The sequence below is a fragment of the Dipodomys spectabilis genome, unplaced genomic scaffold (assembly GCF_019054845.1).
Source record: "Dipodomys spectabilis isolate Male_0828 unplaced genomic scaffold, ASM1905484v1 ptg000422l, whole genome shotgun sequence".
NCBI classification, from domain to species: Eukaryota; Metazoa; Chordata; class Mammalia; order Rodentia; family Heteromyidae; genus Dipodomys; species Dipodomys spectabilis.
In genome coordinates this window covers 5108088-5133509 of record NW_024871099.1, presented here as the reverse complement: position 1 = coordinate 5133509, position 25422 = coordinate 5108088, and the positions used below count along the sequence as shown (strand labels likewise).

The following is a 25422-nucleotide window of genomic DNA, read 5'->3' as shown; positions in this document are numbered from 1 at the left end:
GCCCTGGTCCCGCAGCGCCGGGGGTCGGCGGTGGAGGCCGCGCGCGGTGCCTGCAGCGCTGCGGGTGAGTGGCCGCCATTATTGGGACGGGAGCCCGTGGCGGGGCTCGTGTGCGTGCGGCTGGCTTTGCGGGTGGCTTTTGGCGGGGGTGCGGTTTTGTGGCGGCGGTGGTTGTGTATTTGGGGGGCATTGGTGATGTTCGTGGCCGCGTCTGCGCGTTCGGGATGTGCAGGGTTTCTCGTGTGACTTGGGTAGCTACTTTTTTAAATTCTGTTTTTTGTTTTTGCCGGTCCTGGGCCTTGCACTCGGGACCTGGGCTCTGCCCCTGAGTCTGTCTCTATTCTCAAGACAAGAGCTCTACCGCTTGAGCCACAGCGCCACTTCCAGATTTTTCTGCTTATGGGGTGCTGAGGAATCGACCCCAGGGTTTCATGCCTGCGAGGCAAGCGCTCTACCACCGCGCCACCTGCCCAGCTCCTCTATTTGGTTTCCAGTGGTTCCCCACACATTTCATAGTAACCTTACTCTCTCTGTAGGCCCTTGCCTCACTGTACCTGGGACTGTTCTCCAGCGTTCCAGTTTTCTTCTTCTAGTGTATAAGTAGCTTTAAAAAAAAAATGGTGTTGGGGAAGTGGTGCTGAGTGCTAGCCTTGAGCTGAAGAGCTCAGGGACAGCGCCCAGGCCCAGAGTTCAAGCCCCACTACCGACAAAAAAAGTTAAAAAGGTGGTGTTGGGATCTAGCGCAAGGCCTTTTGCATTCTAGACAAGCACACTTAGCTATTATATTTATAGCCCTGAATTAGCTTTCATAATGCCTATATTCCACCTGTACATTCAGTAGCACAGAGCACATTTACTTAGAATTTATTACTTTCACGTTGTTTGCAGCTTCTCTCCAACAATATTCAGCTGTTCAGCCGATGATTTATATTGTATTTGGTTAAGTGGCTGAGCTGTAGGGGCAAGGAGTTCAGATCTGCCTTCCATTTTTCCTGTCAGGATCTCTAGTTTAAAAATGACTGGTTTACAAGGAATTTTTCCTTTTCATTTTTTTTTTTTTTTTTTTTTTTGTTGGTCCTGGGGCTTGAACTGTGGGCCTGGGCGCTGTCCCTCAGCTCTTCAGCTCAAGGCGAGCGCTCTACCACTTGAACTACAGCGCCACTTCCGGTTTTCTGGTGGTTTATTGGAGACAGGAGTCTCAGAGTCTTTCCTGCCCGGGCTGGCTTTGAACTGCGATCCTCAGGGGGCTGGGAAGGTGGCTCAGTGGTAGAGCACTTGCCTTGCATGCCTGAGGCCTTGGGTTCGATTCCTCAGCACCACATAAGCAAAAAGAAAAAAGCCAGGAGTGGTGCTGTGGCTCAAGTGGTAGAGCGCTAGCCTTGAGCTGAAAAGCTGAGGGACAGCGCCCAGGCCCAGAGTTCAGGCCCCACGACTGGACCAAAAAAAAAAAAAAAATGAACTGCGATCCTCAGATCTCAGCCTCCTGAGTAGCTAGGATTACAGGCGTGAGCCACCAGCGCCCGGCCCCTTTTCATTTCTTAACTTGAGAGGTTATGCAAATACCTTTAAAACCTCTGCCTCCAAATATACTAAGATTTTTTTAGCCAAAGAACATTTTTTTATCCCTACAGTGGCAGGGCAAGGCAAAACTTCCTAGAAATACTGTAATTCTGGTAGAGGTGAGAAAGCACCAAGATTCCAATCTACCGCTTAGGAAACATGTATTTGTTGTTTCTAGGGGGGGTTCTTTTGGTGCGAGTATTAGCTCAAATTTAGGATCTCCTGTACTTGCTCATTTTAATTGCTTACGGCTGTCACTGTACCATAGCCACACCTGCCGCCAATCGTACTGGTTAATTGGAGTCTTACAGAAAGACTTACTTGCAGCCACTAAACTTCTAAGCAGCTGGGATTTCACATGGTGAGCCACCAGGCTCCACTAATAAAAAACAAACCCAAAACAGGCTTTTTGTCCGATGTTTGAGGATGGAAATCACTGTTAGAGCAGCTAACCTAGTATACTTAAGACCTTGGGTTTGATCTTCAACACCATAAAAATAAATCAAGAATATTGGAAACATGCTTCTTAGTTCAGGGAAATACCTTGTAATACAAGTTCTGTCTGATACTGCTGTTCAGGATTTGTCAGAATATTTGTCAGAAAAGTGATTTTTCCAACCCTGTGGGTTTTCTCCTTTTTCTTTTCTTTTCTTTTTTTTTGGTGTTTCAGGTCTTGATGGTATTTGTTTCAGGTTGATTTCCTTCCTTTCTTCCTATTACTTGTGCCAGTTTTGGGGCTTGAACTCTAGGCCTGAGCACTATCCCTGTGCTCTTCAGCTCAAGGTGAATGCTCTGCCACTTCCGCCATGGCTCCACTTAGGATTTTCTGGTGGTTAATTGGAGATAAGATAATTGGGGGCTGGGAAGGTGGCACAGTGGTAGCGCTTGTCTTGCATGCATGAGGCCCTGGGTTTGATTCCTCAACACCACATAAGCAAAAAAAAATTTGGAAGTGGCGTAATGGCTTGAGCTGAAGAGCTGAGGGACAGCACCCAGGCCCAGAGTTCAGGCCCCATGACCAACCCAAAAAAAAAGAGTCTCACGGGCGAGGCACCCATTGCTCAAACCTGTAATCCTAGCTACTTAGAAGGCTGAGATCTGAGGATCACGGTTCAGAGCCAGCCCAGGCAAGAAAGTCTGAGGGACACTTATCTCCAATAAACCACTAGGAAACCGGAAGTGGCACTTTGGCTCAAGTGGTAGAGTGCTCGCCTTAAGCTGAAGAGCTGAGGGACAGTGCCCAGGCCCAGAGTTCAAGCCCCACAGTTCTCAAACACGCACAGGCGCACAGACACACAAGTCTCACGGACTTTGCTGCCTGGGCTGGCTTTGAACTGCTAATCCTCAGATCTCATCCTTCCGAGTAGCTAGGATTACAGGCATGAGCCACTGGCGCCCAGCTGGCTTCAACAATTTTAAACATTAGTTACCTCACAAATGCTGTGGAGTGTGACTGTGCCAGTTATTCTGGCTCCAGAAGTTCACAGATTGATTAGGGCAGCTGTTTTCAGAAGACTGGACTGGGGCTGAAGCTTTGCTTTCAAATAGCTGACTAGTATTAATTGCTGACAACATCTTCTCACTAGGGTTGATGGAGGGTCTGCATGGTGTGACAGGCAGGTGGCTTCGCTCACAGTGCAAGCTCCAAAGTATGTAGGATAGAAGACCTAATTCTGGAAGCCACATACCATCACTTTTACAAAGTGTCCTGTTTATTGAGATCAATTCTTTTTATTGTGAGAGCAAGGAATATTTTTTCTACAAAAAGTATGAATACTAGAACGTTGATCATCAGGGGTTATCGTGGAGGTTGATTACCGCAGGGATTCAGTGAAAGGCATCAGGTAAATTAGATTTCCTTGCTAAGCCCACAGGTCCTGCTTCCAGGCACATCTGTGGTATGAGTAGAGAGAAGCTTGAGGAACAGAAGTATCTGTTATGGAATTGCTGGACCTGCAGACTTATCTTGACTATTCTACCCAGAACAGGCATAATCTGAATGACAGAGCTACGCTTAGATTATCGGTAACTGAGACAATGGACTGTTTGACCCAGATGATGCAAAAGAGAGGTGAGTTGACTGTGAGGTGGGTAGAATATAGGTTCTCAAGGGGTCTGTGTTCAGGATATGTAAAAATAAGTAGGAAATTTAATACACGTATAAAAAGCATACATGACACGTGCTGGTAGCTCATGCCTGTAGTCCTACATACTCAGGAGGCTGAAATGTGAGGATCAGGGTTCAAAGCCAGCAGGAAAGTCTGTGAGACTCTTGAAGGGTTAACTCCATTTTTGAGGCAGTGACCATTTGTTGCTTATTTAAACTGAAAGGTTAAACCTAAGATAAGCAAATCCTGTGAGCAAACATAGACCACCAATTATCTCAGCTAGCAGAGCAACATGTGGTGGTAATCCAAACACCTGGTTGTTTGCCTTTATAAGCCCTGTAAATCTCTAGCTCGGGCCTCTCCTCCTAGGCTCCACACGAGGCCCGAGCTGCAGCCCCTCTAAATAAAACCTTGTTTTTGCATTTTAGAACATCTGACTCTCGGTGATCTTCTTGGTGGGGTCCTGAGACTTGGGCACTGCATTTTTTGTGGGTTTTTTTTTTTTGTCAGTCGTGGGGCTTGAACTCTGGACTTGGGCACTGTCCCTGCACTTTTTAGCTCAAGGCGAGCGCTCTACTACTTGAACCACAGCACCACTTCCGGTTTTTGAGTGGTTTATTGGAGATAAGAGTCTCACGGACTTTCCTGCCTGGGCTAGCTTTGAACCGAGATCTCAGGTCTCAGGCTCTTGAGCAGCTAGGATTACAGGCGTGAGCCATGGGCACCCGGCTTCACTATTTTTTTTTTAAATGAACTTTGTTTTTTGTCAATTACGGGGCTTGAACTCAGGACCTGTGTGCTATCCCTGAGCTGCTTTGAGCTCAACCTAGCGCTCTACCACTGGAGCCACAGTACCACTTCCAGGTTTTAGTGGTTAATTGGAGATAAGAGTTTCATGGGAAGCCGGGCGCTGGTGGCTCACACCTGTAATCCTAGCTACTCAGGAGGCTGAGATCTGAGGATCTCGGTTCAAAGCCAGCCCGGGCAGGAAAGACCGTGAGACTCCTATCTCCAATAAACCACCAGAAAACCGGAAATGGCGCTGTAGCTCAAATGGTAGAGCACTCGCCTTCAACTGAAGAGCTGAGGGACAGCGCCCAGGCCCAGAGTTCAAGCCCCAGCCTGACCAAAAAAACAAAAAAGAGTTTCATGGGAACTTTCCTGCCCAGGCCGACTTTGAATCGTGATCCTCAGACCTCTTGAGTAGCTAGGATTACAGGCGTGAGCCACCACCACCCAGCTTTAATGAACTTTTAAAATGCAATTTCTCCTTTTCTTAAAGGATACTTTTTCAGGCCAGGGGTATAGTGTGGTCTTAGACTAGGACTCAAACTTGATCCCTAATGCTTTCACTCATTGACTAGTGTTGGGTTTTTTTTGTTGTTGTTGTTGGTCTTGGGGCTTGAACTCTAGGCCTGGGCACTGTCCCTCAGCTCTTCAGCTCAAGGCTAGTGCTCTACCACTTGAGCTACAGTGCCACTTCCGGTTTTCTAGTGGTTTATTGGAGATAGGAGTCTCACAGTCTTTCCTGCCCAGGCTGGCTTTGAACCCAAATCCTATGATTTCAGCCTCCTGAATAGCTAGGATTACAGGCTTGAGTCACCAGCACCTGGCTTTATTGACTAGTGTTATACCAGCTGACCTATGCCTCCAACTCCAAGGGTTCTTTAAAAAAAAAAATCTTTGTGGTATTGGGAATTGAACCTCTTGATTTGTACATACTAGGCAAGTGCTCTACCACTTTTCTTCAGCTGGACTTGGACTCCAGATCTTCCTGTCTCTGCCTCCCAACCTGTCCCTACCTCCACAGTTGCTGGTATTATCAGCATGTGCTAAATACCTTTCTTTAAAAATGCTGTTATATAGCCATAAAGAGTTTCACTGTTTCATCTCTTCTCACCTGTTCCCAATCTCCAGAGGCATCCATTTTTAATATTTTCATCAAGGGTGTTTAATCACCATTCCTCCCTCCTTCCCTCCCTCCCTCCATCCCTCCATCCCTCCCTCCATCCCTTCCTTCCTTCGTTTTTTGCCAATCCCAGGCCTTAAACCTGGGCTTGAGTGCTGTTCCTAAGATCCTTTTGCTCAAGGCTAGCACTCTAACACATTAACTACAGTGCCACTTCTGTGATTAATTGGAGATGTTTCCTGAATCTTCCTACCTGGGCTGGATTAACCTTGGTCCTCAAATATTAGCCTCTTGAATCACTAAGATTACAGGTGTGAGCCACCAGTGCTTGGTAGCCATTCCCCACCCCCTTCTTTTTCTTTTGGTCAGTTGTGGGGCTTGAACTCTGGGCCTGGGCGCTGTCCCTCAGCTCTTCAGCTGGAGGCTAGTGCTCTACCACTTGAGCCACAGTGCCACTTCCAGTTTTCTTGTGGTTAATTGGAGATAAGAATCTCATGGACTCTCCTACCTGGTCTGGCTTTGAACTATGATTCTCAGATCTCAGCTTCCAGAGTAGCTAGGATTATAGACATGAGCCACTGGCACCTAACAGTGCTTAACATTTCTAATGGCCTTGAGGAACATTTGTCCATAAGGGCCTTTATAACCATGTGGTACTGAAGATTTCCATATTTCTTTTTCTGGAACTCTGAAGCAAATCTGTTTTGCCTTTCCTCAGGTTGGTGTCTACGGGACTCTGCAGACAAGGAAGAAGAGGATATGAACAGGTCTTTTGTACGTTTTAATCATTTATTTCCTGTGTTATACAATGCAGTAGTACTGTGTTGCTCTAAACTTACAGTATGCTGTTAAACAAAGTTCATGAATAGAAGTGAAAAAAATACAGGTTGAGAAATCAGAGCCAGAGGAAGAATGAGATATGACTATGAAGAAATAAGTAAATACAGAATTGTTCAGGTTATTCAGATTGAACAGTGAATATAATCTAGAAAATGATAGCAAACTGGGGTACAAAGTTTGTTTCATAGTTTACACTTCTTATCAGAGGAAAAAAAATATCTTAAAATTGTGTAAAGAAAAGAAAGCCTTTATATTGGCACATAAGCCAAAAGATTTTCTCAAGTAATGCCATGATTTTTATAATTCTAGTCAGTATTGGCCAACAATGAAAATGAAAATTATCTAGAAGACTATGACATGCATTTTTTAAATGATCTTTTTTTTGTGTATGTGTCGGTTGTGGGGCCTGAACTCTGGGCCCGGGTGCTCTCCCTCAGCCGTTCAGCTCAAGGCTAGTGCTCTACCACTTGAGTGCTACTTCCAGCTTTTTCTGTTTATGTGGTGCTGAGGAATTGAACCCAGGGCCTCATGCATGCAAGGCAAGCACTCTACCACTAAGCCACCTTCCCAGCCCTACATGATCTTATATATTTCTTCAGTTTCACATTTTGATACAAGTTGAACTAAGTTATACTAATGTAAATTAACTAGGCTTGTGTTTTCACAGAAAACAGTGGCATTTCAGCATGTGGCTGTGGACCTCTCTCAGGAAGAATGGCAGCAAATGAAACCTGCTCAGAGGAACTTGTACCGAGATGTGATGTTGGAGACATATAGGAACCTAGTCGCAGTGGGTAAGGGTAGCTTTGCAGTTAATACCATCCCCTTTTCTTTCCTGCCCTGTGTAAAGAGTTCAGCTTCCCTAGTTGTATACCATTGTACTGAGCTCATATCTTCAGGGTAGAAACTAATTGCCTTAGTTACAGTGGAAGTTCCTTTATCCCCATCTTTCACAAACTCTAAAGACACCAGGGTCTGTGTGGTTGTCCTCAGCATTTTCATCTAAGTTTTTTTTTTTTTTGGGGGGGGGGTGGTCAGATCATGGGGCCTGAACTCTTAAGTTCTTACGTTTGTAGTTGTGGAACTGGTTGAGAAGACTAGGGGCAGAGAGGGTGTTAGAGGGTGAACAGTGATAAAGTACATTGTCTCTGAGGGATTGAAACTTACCAAAAGCTGTTGAATAATAGGGGATAGTGGAGATGAGGAAAGTGAGAGCAAGCAGTTAAAATACTACATATGCCCATCAGCCGCACTGGACATTGATGGAACTGAACCAAGCCGAGCAATTCAAGGGTGGTGATGAGAGGTAGGGAATGAGAGAAGGAACAGCTGATAATAAGCAAAAGGAAAGAAATATACTTATCACCCGGTTATAAAAAAAATAGTTTTATTGTTAAAGGTCATAGAATTCATAAGCAATGTAGATTAAGATAACAATTATCATTGTAAAGATAAAATACTACATATATATTTATGAAATAACCACAGTGAAGTCTCTTAAAGCTAACATACACACAAGACAGACATGTAAACCATTCTTGTCAAAGGGATGAGTACTATTTGGAGTGAATGAGGACACAGGGAAAGAAGAGAGTTAATATGGTCAGAATACTTAACGTACCTGTATGGAAGAAATAGGACAGGGAAGCTTGTTGAAATTGAGTGGGTAGGTAGTATGATGGAGTGTGATAGAGGGGGTGAGTCAAATTAAGGAACATTGCATGCTATATGACCAGTCATAATGAAAACTCCTGTGCAACTAATTGATGCCACTTAAAAATAGGGAAGGATCAACATTCTTGTTCTTTGCTGTTTCCCATAATAGGTTGTCAAGTCACCAAACCAGATGTGATCTTCAAGCTGGAACAAGAAGAGGAACCATGGGTGATGGAGGAAGAAATGTTTTGGAGACTTTCTCCAGGTGAATACATGGAAAGCAGCCCTTAATGAGAAATCACGTGACATGTTCATTAGAGAGACAGAGCATATGAAAACCTTGGCATGTTGTGGCATTTCCAGGTATTACTTTTTTTTTTTTTTTTGGTCGGCTGTGGGGCTTGAACTCTGGGCCTGGGCGCTGTTCCTCAGCTCTTCAGCTCAAGGCGAGCGCTCTACCACTTGAGCCACAGCGCCACTTCCGGCTTTCTGGTGGTTTTATTGGAGATAGGAGTCTCATGGTCTCTCCTGCCCGGGCTGGCTTTGAACCGCGATCCTCAGATCTCAGCCTCCTGAGTAGCTAGGATTACAGGCGTGAGCCACCAGCGCCCGGCCCAGGTATTACTTTTGTGTTGGAGCTATATTCCTTTTTGTTTTTTTTTTTTTGGCCATTCTTAGGGCTTGAACTCAGGGCCTGAGCACTTTCCCTGGGCTTCCTTTAATCAGGGCTAGCTCTCTACCACTTGAACCACAGCACCACTTAAGGCTTTTTCTGTGTATGTGGTACTGAGATATTGAACCCAGGGCTTCTTGCATGCTAGGCAAGCACTCTACCACTATGCCACATTCCCAGCCCCCTTCTTGAAATATAAGAGGGCCAGTAATGGCATAGATTTCAGGATGCCAACCTTCCCTAATGTCCCTTCCCTAAATACCACTTAACGTTGAGAGTCATTGTCCCTCTTTGATCCCTTGCCTTGAGCTCTTACCTTTAAGGTCAGAGTTTAATTTTATTTGTTGTTTTTGTTTTTTTGACGGTTGAGGGGCTTGAACTCTGGGCCTGGGTGCTGTCCCTCAGCTCTTCAGCTTCAGGCAAGCACTCTTATCACATGAGGCACAGCACCACTTCTGGTTTTCTGTTGGCTAATTGGTGATAAGAGTCTTAGGGACTTTCCTGTGCAGGTTGGCTTTGAACCTTGATCCTCAGATCTCAACTTCCTGAGTAGCTATGATACAGGCATGAGCCACTGGCGCCTGGCCAAGAGTTTAATTTTCCTTTTTTGTTGGTCATGGGGCTTGAACTCTTGGCCTGGGCACTGTCCTTCAGCTCTTCAGCCCAAGCTAAGTGCTCTACCACTGGAGCCACTTCCGGTTTCCCATTGGATTATTGGAGATAAGAGTCTCAAGTCTCACTGGGGGGGAGGGCCCCCCCCCCCCCCCCCGCTGGGGGTTTAACCCAGCCGAAGGGCACCCTCCTGGTGTGTGCAAGGCCCTGGGTTCGGTCCTCAGCCCTGGGAAAAAAAGCTACAAAAGACCAAAAGAGTCTCACGGAAGGGCTGGGAAGGTGGCTCAGTGGTAGAGTGCTTGCCTTGCATGCATGAGGTCTTGGGTTCAATTCCTCAGCACCACATAAACAGAAAAAGCCAAAAGTGGAGCTGTGGTTCAAGTGGTAAGGTGCTAGCCTTGAGCTGAAGAGCTGAGGGACAGCACCCAGGCCCAGAGTTCAGGCTCCACAACCAACCAAAAAAAAGAGTCTCATAGAGTTTCCTTCCCTGGTTGGCTTTGAACCATGATCCTCAGATCTCAGCCTCCTGAGTAGCTAGGATTACAGGCATGAGCCACCGATGCCTGGCTTGAGTTTAATTTTCTTACACAAATATTTTTTTATAATGTGTAGTTGTTTTGTTTTTCTTTAATGTTTGTTTGGCAGTTAGAAGACTTTTTATTTGTTCTTTCCATTTTGAAAACCTCCAGAATTGTGTTTTATAGTGATGTCCTTTCAGAACTCTCATAAATCTCCTGGCTTAGATTTTTGTTTTTGTCTGTCCTAGGGCTTGAATTGAGGGCCTGGGCACTGTCGTTGAGCTTCTTTTGTTCAAAGCTAGCACTCTCCCACTTGAGCCACAGTACCATTCCGGCTTCTTCTGTTTATGTGGTGCTGAGGAATCAAACCCAGGACTTCCTGCATGCTAGACAAGCACTCTACCACTGGACCACATCCCAACCCCCAAGTCTTTTTTTTTTTTAATTTTTTATTATGAAAATACCGTACAGAGGAGTTACAATTACATGGGCAAAATAATGAGTACATTTCTTATCAAGCATTGTTGCTTCCTCCTTTGTTTCCCCTTCCTATCCCTTCCCATATCCTGCTCTCCCACCCATATCTACACTGCCCCCCCCACCCCTCCCCACCAAAGTTGTAAAGTTTGTTTTTCGACATAGTAAGTCTTAATTCTTTTTTTTTTTTTTGTCATGGGGCTTGAACTCTTACCTTAGAAACTTTTCAGGGCTCTTCATGAGAATTCTTAGTTTGACACTTGCTTAGCACCACTTGCTTAGCACCTTCAGTAGCATGGAGAAGGTTAAGAATTACATTGGGCTTCCCTTCAGAAGCCATGTAAAAGGAAATCTCAGTCACAGAGAACAAGGGGTATACACCTTGCAGATGTATTTTGGAAAAATCCTCAGTAAACCAGCCGAGCTCTAAAGTAGAATTCAGAAATCCATGAGGATTAGGAAAGGAGTTAAGTACACATACTATTCAAAATGTCTACTTTCCCTTCAAACTTTATAAACAAAAGGAACAAGGAAAAAATACCAGTCTTTCTCAGAGAAATGCTTCCTAACTTTTCTGAGATCAGCAGTAATCTTAGCCAAATCAGACAAAGACACTACAAGGAATCTGTGGTTTTTCCCTTGTAAGTATTGATGTGAAAATACTTCAACAGAATGCCAGAAAACTAATTTCAGTAACTTTAAAAGAATATGTGGGGCTGGGAAGGTGGCTCAGTGGTAGAGCATTTGCTTTGCATGCATGAGGCCCTGGGTTCGATTCCTTAGCACCACATAAGCAAAAAGAAAAAAACCGGAAGTGGTGCTGTGGCTCAAGTGGTAGAGCACTAGCCTCGAGCTGAAGAGCTGAGGGACAGCGCCCAGGCCCAGAGTTCTGGCCCTACGACCAGACCGGAAAAAAAAAAAAGAATATGTGCCAGGCTGAGAATGTGACTGAGTGGTATAGTGCTTGCTTCTCATGCATGAAGCCCTGGGTTCAATTCCTCCATACCAAGTACACAGAAAAAGACAGAAGTGGCGCTGTGACTCAAGTGGTAGAGTGCTAGCCTTGAGCAAAAGAAGCTTAGGGACAGTGCTTAGGCCCAGAGTTCAAGCCCCAGGACTGGCAAAAAAAAAAAGTCAGGCATTGGTGGCTCACACCTGAAATCCTAGCTACTCAGGAGGCTGAGATCTGAGGATCACAGTTCAAAGCCAGCCAAGGCAGGAAAGTCTGTAAGACTATTACCCCCCAGTAAACCACCAGAAAACTGGAAGCGCTGTGGCTCAAGTGGTAGAGCGCAGCCTTGAGCTGAAGAGCTGAGGGACAGCGTCCAGGCCCAGAATTTAAACCCCATGATGGACAAAAGAGTCTCATGGTCTTTCGTGCTTGGACTGGCTGGCTTTGAACCTTGATCCTCAGATCTCAGCCTCCTGAGTAGCTAGGATGACATGCGTGAGCTACTGGTGCCCGGCTTCTTATTCATTTTATTGTAGGTTCTTTTGGACTGAACCTTGTCGTCTCATGTTTCCCTTGCCTAGTATCAACTCTGTCAGTGCATGTTTTCACCCTCAAATGGGACAGAATGACAGACTGGACGAGCCAATGGTAGTTGGGCTGTAATAAAAACCCCTAGGTTAGACTCAGGGGAAGTTGTCCTAGGTCAGGCAAGTTGTCCACAGTGATTCTCTAGCAACTCATTGGTTACATTAACCACTTCTGTGGAGGATTCCGATGTGGTAGTATGATTCTTGAATTTGCCTTTCCGTCTTTCAGGTTTTTGGGGACAATTTTTGCCCTGGGATTGTGACGAATCTAATAAGGCTTGTTGATTTTTCAACATTTTACTTGTTGGGACATCTGCACATACCAGACTGGAAGCCAGAAATCTTAAATGCTGGGTTTTGCTCTGGAATGGGTGTGTGGGCCCTTACTAGTCCACATGTGTTGTTACTGTGTGCCATCTGTCAGCGCTGCTTTTCCTTTTCTATGCCAACTTCTAAAACTTCCTTCCCTGCTTACTTTATGACTAGAGGGTTCTCATTTTTCCATTTCCCTTTCTAAAATTGAAGCATGTAGATAATAAGGTAATCTCTTGTGTACCTTGATAAATATTTATGTCTGTGTATGCCTCTAACTACTTCTCAGATCTAGAAATAGTATATTTCCAGTCTTTCAGAGTTCCCTTGCCGCCTCCTTCACAGTGGTCACCTCCTGAAGTTACCACCTCTGATTTGCACCTTGCTAGACAAGTTTGCCTCATTCTATCATATCTGTGTGTCTGGCATCATTTGCTCAAATATTGTGTTTTATCTACATCTCAAGAATTTTTTTTTATTTCTAGGTAATGGTACCACCCTTTGCATATTCAATTGCCTGTTTATGAACAAGTGGAGGGTTTCATAGGAAGCTACCACGAACATTTGTGTACAGATCATTGTGTAGAGAAGAGTTTTCATTTCTCTGGAATAGCTGCCTCAGGGTTCACTGGTAAAATAAGAGCTTAAAAGAGCTGTTAATTTTTGGTGCTGTTTGTTTTGTCTTCATAGTTTCACTCTTTAAGCTTGCAAGCTGTGATGCCATGAGCCACAGTGGCCATTTCATCTGATGGCTCTGGGCACGAGCAAATACAGATGGGTGTCAGCTGCTTCAAGCTGAGGGCAGAGTGCCAGTGCAAAAGCCAAGGCAGAGCCTGAGCCTCAGCAGCTGCTTCTGGGGCACGCTTAATGACTGCCCTGAATGTCTTAGTGCTCTCATGCACCCAGCTGCCCAGCTGCTGTTTGTTCTCCAACTAAATTTAACATGGAGAACAACTATATAGAGCCATTTTCTGAAATGCTAACTGCATGGCAGAGGTTGTATTGTGACTAGTGTCCTCTTTCACAGTTGCTCCTTGCCCCTGATGATGCCCTTTAATGGAGTGGAGAGGCCCCAGCACATAGAGTCATCAGCCTGGCAATGTGTTTTTGGTTTTGGTTTTTTTTTTTTTTGGGGGGGGGGGGTCCAGTCGTGGGACCTGAACTCTGGCCTGGGCGCTGTCCCTCAGCTCCTCAGCTCAAGGCTAGTGCTCTACCACTTGAGCCACAGCACCACTTCCGGCTTTTTTCTTTTTGCTTAATGTTGTGCTGAGGAATTGAACCCAGGGCCTCATGCATGCAAGGCAAGCGCTCTACCACTGAGCCACCTTCCCAGCCCCTGGCAATGTTTATGAAATGATACTTTCTGGGAGTGGTTTTTTTTTTTGTTGTTGTTTGTTTGTTTGGTTGTCGGTCAGTTGTGGGGCCTGAACTCTGGACCTGGACGCTGTCCCTCAGCTCTTCAGCTCAAAGCAAGTGCTCTACCACTTGAGGCACAGTGCCACTTCTGATTATGAGTAGTTTTATTGGAGATAAGACTCTCACAGATTTTCCTGTCTCCGCTGGCTTTTTTTTTTTTTTTTAATTGTAAAGATGCTGTACAGAGGGGTTACAGTTACATGAGTAAGGCAACGAGTACATTTCTTGTCAAGCATTGTTATCCCTTCCCTTGTTGTTCTCCCACTATCCCTCCTTCCCTAACCCCCCTCTCCTTGTGGCTTTGAACTGCCATCCTCAGATCTCAGCTTCCTGCATAGCTAGGATTATAAGGCGTGAGCCACTGCACCCCTCTACAAACTCTGTTCTTTAATTCCCAGAAGAAATGAGAGTTTCAGAATACTAGCAGGGAGGGGAGGGAAGACTTATCAAGGTGACTTTCTGATAAATGGCAGATAATTCTACCCTTTCCCACTTTAAGGGGATGCTCCAACTTCTAGAAGCTGTTGTATTCCTTTTCTCTCAGCCCCTTCCTCCCTCTTCAAAGCTGGTTGTTCTGTTATCCCAGCTCTGATTCCGGCTTTCTTATTTCTTTTTGCAAGTACCCTGGGACCCATTTAGGTGATTCATTGTCATTATGAGGCTTGAACTCTGGTTTTGGGCACTGACCCTGAGCTCTTCAGCTCAAGGGTAGCACTTTTACCACTTGACCACACTTGAACCACAGCACCACTTCCGGTTTCCTGGTGGTTAATTGGAGATAAGTGTCTCATGGACTTTTCTGCCCGGGCTGGCTTTGAGCTGATTCTTAGATCTCAGCTTCCTGAGTAGCTAGGATGACAGGCGTGAGCCACTGGTGCCCGTCTTGATACATGAATTTCTTTTTGCTGCTTTGTTCATGCAAAGTACTTTGTCCCTAAATTTCAAAATGTTCTTCCAACTAAGAAATCTTTTGACGTTCATTGTACAAAATGTGTATGTTCGTGAAAGAAACCTTTTATTTAGAATTTATACCTGTAGTCAGATATGAAACAGTTGTGCTTTTTGCCTGTGTTTGTTGAGGTTTATGCTAGATAAAATTCATTAAAACCATTCTATCTTGTCCTGGGGTAAAAATTGACTAATTATTCAAAAATTAGCTAAGATTCAGCCGTATCCATGTGTAAATGCAGCATGGCACAGGATCAGGGGATGAATGAATCCCTGCCCTAAGCCCACGCTCTTGGCTTTGTCTGGGCTGTGGCCTCAAGGGCTGCTTAGTCCATGTCCAGGAAGGAACTAAGGCCTTGCTGTTGGGAAAGGCCAGGTATCCATGTCACACTGCACTGCAGGATGGAAGGGAAACATCAAGAGAGAGAATGGGAGCCAGTTGGGGGCATATTTGGAGGTCTGGGGTCTGTAGCTCTGAGGTCTGTTGTTTGGTAGGAAGCCCCCACAGATCTCCTCAGATGTGGATTGTGTGCCTGGTGGTCAGTGCTGTGGGGCCTTGGTGGATGTTGGCTCCAAGTTGCACACTGGCTGCCTTGTGGACTGTGCCTTTCACAGAGCTAAGAAGATTCAGGGTATCCTTTTACTTGATGTATATCTTGCCTTTTATGTTCAAGCCCAGCTGGGATGTCCACAGCTGCCACCACTGTGTCCAGTGCATTGAATACTGTTGGAAAAGAGAGGCGCTAGAACCTGTCCTAGGGAGCTTCTGCCTCCACTTCGCAGTTCTTCGCCAAATAGCTGCTGGGCTTTAGGCTCATAGAGGTGCCTCAGCCTGAAGGGACAGACACATCAACTCAGCCAGTGCTGTGTCTTGATGCCAGAGAAGCAAGGAGTCTGCCTTGGAGTCAGACTCTTCAGCAGGAGGTGGCTGTGGTCTGAGAATCTTTCCCAGGGCTTTGATTTGGGCCCCTAAGGTTCTTTTTTACTTTGTAAGGACACAAGGTTTCCTCAGCATCTCTCCAAGTCTAGGGTTAGGGGTGTTGGTTCAGGCCTGTGCCTTGACTGGGCCATAAGAATGAATTGTTGGCTTGTGATTTGTTAACCATTTTCTATCTTTTTTCTTTCCTTAAGAATCCAGAAGAGAAGGCAAGAAGTACTGTGTATTTGAAGTCATAGTGGACGTAAGTTGCATTCAGTATTTCTTGAAAAGGGCTTTTGGTTTTTCAGAGCCCTGTCAAATTCCAGAGCTACCGAAAATTTACATTGGTGATTTGGCAGAAGAGTAGAAAAAGCCAGATTTCTGGTGGTGTCTCAAACCAGTCTCAGGTTTGCTCTGCATAAACTGTGTTTTGTGATCTGGAATTTCCACTTCCCTGATGTCCATTCTCAGTCGTGACCTGCCCTGTGATGGTGGGGAACTTACAGCACTGTAGGGTTATCCACTCCAGTCTCACTAATTTCTTTGTTGTCCCCTCTAGGATCACTGAAGTAGCCTTTTTGCTTACAAATTTCTAACAGCCTGGAATGCCTGCCTGCCTGCCTGCCTGCGCTCTAAATATTTTTCCCAAGGTAGAAATAACCTAATTGCTTCTTTTCTAGTGACTGAATATAGGATTCTTGTAATTTTCAAAACTAAGATCACTAAGGTCACTCATGGTACCACCATCTAAATCTTGTCACTTAATATTTTTAAATGATTTTATCTGTACATAAGAATGGGTATGTGACTGTGTAAGACCATACTATAATAGAAACGAAACTAACCGAAGTAGCACTTACTTTGAACCTCTGTGGTGTGAACGTCTTTCCATGTGTAGTCTTGTTTAATCCATATAACAATCCCATGAGATAGATATACTAGTAATTTCATGTGCTCAGCAAGCACTTTATCACCGAGTTACATCCCTGCCCTTTTTTAAAGTGGTGATGATATAGAAAAATGGATGGGATTTGGGACCTGACTTTTATTTTGTTGAACCTAAGTTTGAAAGAAGCTATAGTTATATAAATTATATTCCTTTTCAGTGACAGACTTTTATAAAGTACTTTGCGATGAGAAAATAGGGGCAGTGGGAGGTGTATGTTGTGTACTCTGTATTAACTGAATAACACCACTTAACACCACTTATGACCTGGACTTGGTTTATGTTTGTACCTGGGTGGTTACATGTGCTGAAGTCCCAGGTTTGCACTTGTCACTGGCCCCATTTCTGCTAACCCATCCTTGTTGAGAGCCAGCAGACCTTGGCTCCCCAGTGGAGCCCCTGCTGAATCTCCTCCATTTTCTTTCATACAACCTAAAACATTTAGTTCATTGATTTTACAAACAGCATATTTGTTTGTGGTTTAAGGGCTTGAAGTTCAATGATGTGGTCATTTACTTCTCTCATCTGGAATGGGAATGCTTAAGCTCCGCTCAGAAGGATTTGTACCAAGATGTAATGTTGGAGAACTACAACAACCTTGTCTCATTGGGTAAGTGTACCTATAACCCCTCAAAATACATAATTGGCTTTCTAGAATTTGTCTTTTTCATGATTTTTTTTTTTTCTTTTTCTCTTTTTTTTTTGGGTCCAGTCGTGGGGCCTGAACTCTGGCACTGGGCACTATCCCTCAGCTCTTCAGCTCAAGGCTAGCGCTCTACCACTTGAGCCACAGTACCACTTCTGGCTTTTTTCTTTTTGCTTATGTGGTGCTGAGGAATCGAACCCAGGGCCTCATGCATGCAAGGCAAGCACTCTACCACTGAGCCACCTTCCCAGCCCCATGATTTTTTTTTTTTATTAATTTATATTGACTTTTTTTTTTTTTTGGCCAATCCTGGGACTTGAACTCAGAGCCTGGGCACTGTTCTTGAGCTTCTTTTGCTCAAAGCTAGCACTCTACTACTTGAGCCGTAGCACCACTTCTGGCTTTTTATGTGTATGTGGTACTGAGGAATCAAACCCAGGGATGGCTTCATGCATGCTAGGCAAGCACTCTACCACTAAGCCACATTCCCAGTCCTTGACTTGTTTTGTCATGGAGCTTGAACTCAGGGCCTGGGCAATGTCCCTGAGCACTTTTGCTCAAGGCTAGTGCTCTACCACTTTGAGCTACAGCTCTACTTAAGGTTTTCTGCTGGATAAGTGGAAATAAGTCTCACAGGATTTACCTGCCCTGGCTGTTTTTGAACCATAATCCTTGGATCTCAGCCTCTTGAGTAGCTTGGATAACAGGCATGAGCTACCAGTACCTGGCCTTTATTTTGGCTTTAAATACCTAAGTGAATCATTCTTGTTTTTCAAAGAGTCTGAGTCCCTTTTTCCACAAGTGGGCCTCTCCTATTGGGCATCTTGGTCTTTTTCATTCCTTTGATCTTCACTCCCCTCCTTTTTTTTGTGCCCATCCTAAGGATTAAACTCAGGGCCTGGGCACTGTCTATGAGCTTTCTTGCTCAAGGCTAGCTGGCACTCTTCTTGAGTCACAGTTCTACTTCCAGGGGTTTTTTTGGGTGCTTAATTGGACAAAGCAGTCTCACAGCTTTCTAGCTCAGCCTGGCTTGGAACTGTAATCCTCAGATCTCAAGTCTCTTGAGTAGCTAGCATTACAGACACGAGCCACCCGCTTCCCTCCTTTTTCTACTTGCTTCTCTCACTGATTTTTTGTGAGGGCGGTCGGGAAGTCCTGGGGCTTGAACTCAGGGCCCTGAGCTTCTGTTAGCTCAAGGCTAGCATTTGAGCCACAATACCCCTTTTTTATAGTATGGAGGAATCAAACACAGGCTTCATGCATGTTAGGTAAGCAATCTATCCCTAAGCCACATTACCAGTCCGGCTCACTGATTTTTTTTTTTTTTTGGGTCCAGTCATGGAGTCTGAACTCTGGGCCTGGGCACTGTCCCTCAGCTCTTCAGCTCTCTACTACTCTCTAGCACTCTACCACTTGAGCCATTTCTACCTTTTTCTGCTTATGTGGTGTTGAGGAATCAAACCCAGGGCCTTGTGCGTGCAAAACAAGCAGTCTACCACTGAGCCACCTTTCTAGCCCCCTCTCACTGATTTTTGTGATATCCATAACATAATCTCTTTTTTCCTTGAGCAGGACTTTGTGATACTAAGCCACATGTCATCTCCTTATTGGAGCAGGGGAAAGAGTCCTGGATGGTTATGAGGAAGACAACAGTGTGGCATCCAGGTGAGTAGTGAATAATATTGGGTGACATTGTGGCTGTCACTCAGCCAGATTGTGAGAAAGCAACTCTGTCATAGGACAGCCTGAAACTGGGAGGGAGGGGGGGGCCAAAAAATGATCCAATTACCACTGGCTTACTGCTGTTTAGATTGCCCTCACAGTTCAGAAAGGCCCTTTTCCTTCCACTGTGTCAGTCCTTTCCCCTGTACAATTTTTCTTTTCACTTTGGGACTTGTGTTTGCCAGGCAACTAAGGCTCTAACACATCCAGCTTTTGGTGGAGGAAGTCGTTTTGCTCCACAAGCATGAGCCATCACACTCAACTTTTTAAAATAGCTTCATTGGAAAAGTGATTATTAGGTTTTAGTACATTTGCAGAGTTGTAGCCATCAAATTATAGAATATTTTCATTAAACCTCCAAATAAAAGGTACATTAGTCACTTCCCTTCCCTAAGCAACTAGCAATCTATTTTCTCTAATATTTATGTACCTGTTCGGGACATCTCATATTAATATTTAACAGGCATTTTGTGACTAGCTTCTTCCATGTCAATACTTTCAGTAATTGCTTTATCTAAATCTACTAAGATACCCTGTAGTTTGTCCTTTGTTCTGTTATATAAAAGGACGTGTAGTATTTATGTTAAACCCACCATGCTTTTTAAGGGTAAGTTACACCTGGTTTGTTAATACCTTTATGTTGCAGGATTTCTGTTTTAGTATAAAACATTTGAGTGTAAACTATAGAGGAATTCAAGAGAAAGAGTTATTTCCATTGTGGGGAAATGCAGAGATGAATCCTTGTGGTGACTTTGCATCAGTGCAATACTAGCCTCAGAACCAATTGAAAAATAATCTTTTTTGCCTTTCTGACATTTTTGAATACACACACATACATACACATTTATAAAATACATGTTTTTAATTTTTTTTTGCCATCCTGGAGTTTAAGCTCAGGGTCTAGGCACTAGCCCTGAGCTTCCTTTGCTCAAGGCTAGCACTCTGCTATTTGAGCCACAGCTCCATTCTGAGCTTTTTCTGTGTATGTGGTACTGAGGATTCCAACCCAGGGTTTCATGAATGCTAGGCAAGCGCTCTACTACTAAGCCACATTCCCAGCCCTGAATTGTTATTTTTGTTTTTTTTTCTGGTCCTGGTGCTTGAACTCGGCCTGGTCAGTGTCCCTGAGCCTCTTTGTGCTCAAAGCTAGTACTCTACCACTTGAGCCACACCACCACTTCGGGCTTTTTCTGAATAGCTTATTAGAGGTAAGAGTCTCATGGATTTTTCTGCCTGGCCTGGCTTCAAATTGTAATCTCAACTCTCAGCCTTTTGAGTAGCTAGGATTACAGGCATGAGCCATGGGCACCTGGCCTATTAAGTTTATTTTAAATGTTTGCTACAATCCAGTAAGGCCATGTTTCTGAAAGTAGCTGGGCCTACAGGTGATTACCACTGCACCTAGCTAATTTCTACATGGATACCCTTAGTCTTGTTAATATTCATGGAACTGTGTTATAGGATGCTTATATCATGACGGATGAAATTATACTTGTGCTAGTTCTTTGCCAGTTACAACTCGGCAAAAGATTTATAGAACAGAGCACTTGACCAAAAAACTAAAGAATTCAGAATGAAAAAACTGATAACTGCAGAAATTCTAGAATAGAGCATTCTTAGAAGTCTGGAAGGATCCAAAATAAGCAAACCAATGGTACAAAACTGGGCTGTAAGGTGAGCGGGGACTGGGGGAAATGCCACACCCCAAGCTGCAAGGAAAGCATGCTCAAGAGAAAGGTGTTTTTTGTTTTTTGTTTTTGCTGGTTCTGGGGCTTGTGCTCTACCACTTGAGGTATCTGTTAAGTTAGAAGTGATGGACAAGGATGTCTACAAGCTGGATTAACAAATAGGGAATAAGGAAATAGAGCCAGATGTTTCCTGTGGCATCATGCAAGTTCATGTCCAATATGAAATTTTCGAAAATACAGATAAAAACTTTCATAATATTGGAAAATAGGTAAGATGACATGCTACCAGAAAATGGAATGGAATGGGGAGGGTGCTATTCTGAAACTTGTGCTTTAACAAGGGCTCTGAAGAAAGAAGCAGTAACCAAGTGATCCACATGAACATAGCAGGAAAGGCATTCACCAGCAGGTTCTAAAGGGAACTGTCCTTGGTGAGCTGGATGGAGGACACACAGTTGGTCAGGTAGCAAAGGCAGGGGTGGCATAGGACAGGGTTGTGGAAGGTACAACATAGCATCTTTGACTTTCCCGATTAAGAAGGATTTTGAGTAGAGTGACATGATCTATTGAGGGTGTGGATATACGGACAGCAGCCAAGCTAATAGGATAAGATGATAGTATAGGCAGTTAGGTAAAATCTGGTTATTTTTTAAACCTAGAGATGAGATTTTGCTGTTGGTGGTAATGTCATACTCATTTAGCAAAGGTGGTTTCTGGTCAAAATTCCTATTCTGATTGTGATTTTCTACCTTCCTTTTGGAGCTCTTATTTCTATTTCCCCTCCAAATTGCAACGAGTGACAATAGTAAATTTTCACTATCTTTGTTTATTTTGGTACTAGTATGAAGGCTTGAACTTAGGGGCCTCACTGGGCTTTCTTGCTGGTATTCAACCACGTGAGCCACAGCTCCGGCCCAGCTTTTTTGCTTGTGAATCGGAAGGTGAAATAGTGAAATGTGCCCAAATTGGCTCAAACTGTAAACCCTCCTGAGTTAGCTGACATTACAACATTACAAGCATGAACCATTGCGGCCCACCTAATTGTTTTTGTTTGTTTGTTTTTTGTTTTGCCAGTCCTGAGGCTTGAACTCAGGGGCTAGGCACTGTCCCTCAGCTTCTTTTGCTCAAGGATAGCAGCACTCTACCACTTCACCCACAGCTCCACTTCTGGCTTTTTGTGTTTATGGGTACTGAGGAATCGAACTGGGGGTTTCATGCATGCTAGACTAGCACTCTACCACTAAGCCATATTCTCAGCCCTGCTGTCATTTCTAACTTCAGAAGTGTTCTCCTGAAATATGAAAATACTTCTGCTTTCTTTCAGACTGTGAGTCTAGATGGAAAACCAAGAATATATTGCCAAAGGACAGTTCTCTCCATTTGCAATGGTTTAATTTTATAAAAGAAAAACATACACACTCCAACCTTAATGGCAGCAGCGTCTCAGGCCAGTTGGAGAGTAGAGCAGAGCCTCGGGAGGGAAGCCTACGACAGCCGGGGAAAGCCTCGCCAGAAAGGCCCACTTCCATTCAGCATTCAGCCCGGAAAGGCCCTCCGCCAGCTCACACTGGAGAGAAGTGTCAGAAAGCTGTCAGGAGCCAGTCATGTCCCGTTCCGCACAGACGAACTCCTGGTAAGGAAAAAGACTGTGAATGTGGAGAGTGTGGGAAAATCTTTGATAGTGAGTCCAGCTTGATTAAGCACCAGAGAGTTCATAAAAGCAAAAAAAGCACTGAAAATGAGAAAGGGGCCTCAAGCGCCCCCATGGGTGAGAAAGTTCACAAGTGTAAGGAGTGTGGGAGAGCCTTTCATTCTACCTCACAACTTAGGCAGCACCAAAAGATGCACGCAGGTGAGAAGCCCTACAAATGTCAGGAATGTGGGAAGGCGTTTCCGTCTAATGCCCAACTTAACCTTCACCACAGAGTCCACACGGATGAGAAGTGCTTTGAGTGTAAGGAGTGCGGGAAGGCCTTTACCCGCTCCTCACACCTTCTCCGACACCAGAGAATCCATACAGGCGAGAAGCCCCATAAGTGTAAGGAGTGCGGGAAAGCCTTTCGCTATGACACGCAGCTTAGTCTCCATCAGATCACTCACACTGGGGAGAGGCGCTATGAGTGCAAGGAATGTGGCAACGTGTACAGCTGCGCCTCACAACTGAGTCTGCACCAGAGGATTCACACGGGGGAGAAACCCCACAAGTGTAAGGAGTGTGGGAAAGGGTTCATCTCTGACTCGCACCTCCTGCGGCACCAGAGTGTCCACACTGGGGAGAAACCCTACAAGTGTAAGCAGTGTGGGAGCGCCTTCCGGCGCGGCTCGGAGCTCACTCGCCACCAGAGAGCTCATGCTGGGGAGAAGCCCTATAAATGTAAGGAATGCGGAAAGGCCTTCACATGTAGCACAGAACTAGTGAGACATCAAAAAGTTCACACTGGTGACCGACCCCACAAGTGTAAGGAATGTGGGAAGGCTTTCATTCGAAGATCGGAACTTACCCATCATGAAAGAAGCCACACTGGTGAGAGACCTTATGAGTGTAGGGAGTGTGGAAAGGCCTTCGGGCGAGGCTCAGAACTTAATCGACACCAGAAAATTCACACTGGTGAAAAGCCCTATGAGTGTGAGCAGTGTGGGAAGGCCTTTATCCGTGGCTCTCACCTCAGTCAGCATCAAAGAATTCATGCAGGACAGAGGAGTGAGTAGAGGGAAAGGGACATGGTTTTGATTTAACACCTATGGTGAAATTATATAAGTAAGTTCTTCCAGAATTTAGCCAACAGGAATCAATTGGTAAAATACTAGAAAATTGATGAAGAAAGAGTGGGGATCCCATTTTGGTGTCTCAGAACCAAGTCAACCTCAGGGAACTTAGTCAGAGAAATGAATCTTCAGGACATCTTAACATCAGGGTTACTCACCTGGTAATTCAATCTTTTTTTTCTTTGGCCAGTCTTAAGGCTTGAATTCAGGGCCTGGGCACCTTGTTTCTGAGCCTCTTTGTACATAAGACTTGAGCCACAGCACCACTTCTGAGTAGTTTACTGACTTTTCTGCCTGGGCTGGCCTTGCATTGATTGCTATCCTCACATCGCAGCTCCTGAATAGCTAGGATTACCAGCATCCGGCCATTCAGTCTATTTGAGAAAGGTTATGTTGGTGTTAAAATGCAGCAAATTTTGAGATACCATGAAGATTAAATACGTAACCTTAGAAAGGTCTGGCTAGTAGTGATAGTGTGCCAGAGGAAAGCTGTTGTTAGGAATACCTATGTCTGGTGACTTTTTGGGGGCCTCTTGATCATTTTCTTTCTGTGCCAGTCGTGGGGCTTGAACTCAGGGCTGAGGCATTGTTCCCAAGCTTTTGCTCAAAGCTAGCATTCTACCTCTTAAACCACAGCTTCACCTGTGGCTTTGTGATGTTAGTTGAAGAACTTATGGACTGCCTGGGCTGTCTAGCTCTAACCTGATTGATCCTCAGATCTCAGCCTCTTAAGTAGCTAGTATTACAGGCACCCACTCTTAATTGACTCTTAATTCCTTCTAGAGACACAGTAAAGTTTTCTTTCATATTTTGCCCCTTTGCCTCCTCAGCTGAGTGGGAATGTAAAGAAACCCTGCAGGAGAAAGTTAGGTTGCTCTGAAATCAACAGGATTTAGAGATTTATTAAAACCTCCCAATCTAGGCATGATGGTACATAGCTAAGCTAGAGCGAAGAGAATCATAAGTTACAAGCCAGCTAGCACCACACAGTGAGAGACCCATTTTAACAATGCCTCTCATTAAAAGCAACTTGCCCCTGGTAGTGAATATGAAAGAGAACTCCCATGTGGAAGGAAGTTAATGAGGTGGGAAGCAGCTCTTCAATTAACTTCTCTTGTGTGTAATGGGAAGGGCGAGCATTTGTCTGGCTGTACTATTGATTCCTAATAATTTTTTCTTTAATTGTCGGTTGTGGAGCTTGAACTCTGGGCCTGTGTGCTGTCCCTCAGCTCTTCAGCTCAAATTTAGCACTCTTATCATTTGAGCCACAGCACCACTTCCAGTTTTTTGATGGTTTATTGGAGATAACAGACTCATGGACTTTCCTGCCCAGGCTGGCTTTGAACTGCGATCCTCAGATCTCAGCCTCTCAACTGGGATTACACGCAGCAGCCACTGGCACCCAGCTCTAATAAATTCTTTGTACAAGAAGCTCTAACAGAATGTAAAGCAGAGCTAAAACCTTTTTCTGAAATTATGATTCTATCCTCTAAAGAAACAAAGCATCATGCATTAGGCAAAAGAGATTTTTAGCTGGGTATAGTAACATGCACCTATCATCAACAAAAGAGGAAGATCTTCGTCCAGGCCATCCTGGGCATAAGATAGTCTGCCTTAAAAAGAGCCAGTGTAAAAAAGATGCTGGCAGAGTTGCTCAAGTACTACAGCACAGGATCCCTGAGTTCAAACACCAGAATGGCAAAGAAAAGGGGTAGGGGAATAAACAACCGTATAGTGGAGACACTGTTGGTTTAGCCACTGTTAACATTCTCCTAAGTAAATGCTTGTTTCCTTGTGCTTCTGGCCACTGGGCTGAGCAGAAGTCTGCAAATGGACTTCTGTTGAATTTTCTTTCCCAATGAATAACAAAAATAGTTTTACTAACTACAGAATGTGTATGTGGTCATTTTGTAATCAGAAGGCCTAGGCTGAGATTGACCTGGGACAGCTAGAACAGCACAGGTCCAATGCAGTTGTCTACTTGCTATGGTCACCATGTAGTAGATTCACTCCCCACCCCCTCGCTGTGTTTTTTGGTTGGTGAGTGCTGGGGCTTGAACTCTGGTCCTGGGAGCTATTCCTTAGCTCTTCAGCTCAAGAGTAGCATTCTACCACTTGAGCCACAGTGCCACTTCTGGTTTTCTGGTAGTTAATTGGAGATAAGAGT

General features: G+C 44.6%; 1 protein-coding gene across 4 annotated transcripts; it reads left to right on the top strand.

The window, feature by feature from the left end:
- Positions 1 to 33: 33 nt before the first annotated feature.
- On the top strand, positions 34 to 23469 carry LOC122097474 (zinc finger protein 568-like). Of its 4 annotated transcripts, XM_042667991.1 has the most exons (9): positions 34 to 64; positions 3549 to 3631; positions 6296 to 6351; positions 7085 to 7211; positions 8243 to 8338; positions 15700 to 15749; positions 16920 to 17043; positions 18652 to 18744; positions 21814 to 23469. In XM_042667991.1, the coding sequence occupies exons 2-9, from the start codon at positions 3598 to 3600 to the stop codon at positions 23196 to 23198; spliced, it is 1965 nt and encodes a 654-aa protein (XP_042523925.1). In that variant the 5' UTR covers positions 34 to 64; positions 3549 to 3597; the 3' UTR covers positions 23199 to 23469. The 4 variants fall into 4 exon arrangements, with proteins under 4 accessions (XP_042523925.1, XP_042523924.1, XP_042523926.1 ...); XM_042667990.1 differs by lacking the exon at positions 34 to 64 and having other exon boundaries at positions 3437 to 3631; XM_042667992.1 differs by lacking the exons at positions 34 to 64; positions 3549 to 3631; positions 6296 to 6351 and having other exon boundaries at positions 7137 to 7207.
- Positions 23470 to 25422: the final 1953 nt, after the last annotated feature.

Coding starts and splice junctions, on each gene's coding strand:
- LOC122097474 (XM_042667990.1), top strand. CDS start 3,499: ATGGAATTGCTGGACCTGCAGACTTATCTTGACTATTCTACCCAGAAC. Junction 3,632..6,295: donor CCAGATGATGCAAAAGAGAG/GTGAGTTGACTG, acceptor GCCTTTCCTCAG/GTTGGTGTCTACGGGACTCT. Junction 17,044..18,651: donor CAACAACCTTGTCTCATTGG/GTAAGTGTACCT, acceptor TTCCTTGAGCAG/GACTTTGTGATACTAAGCCA.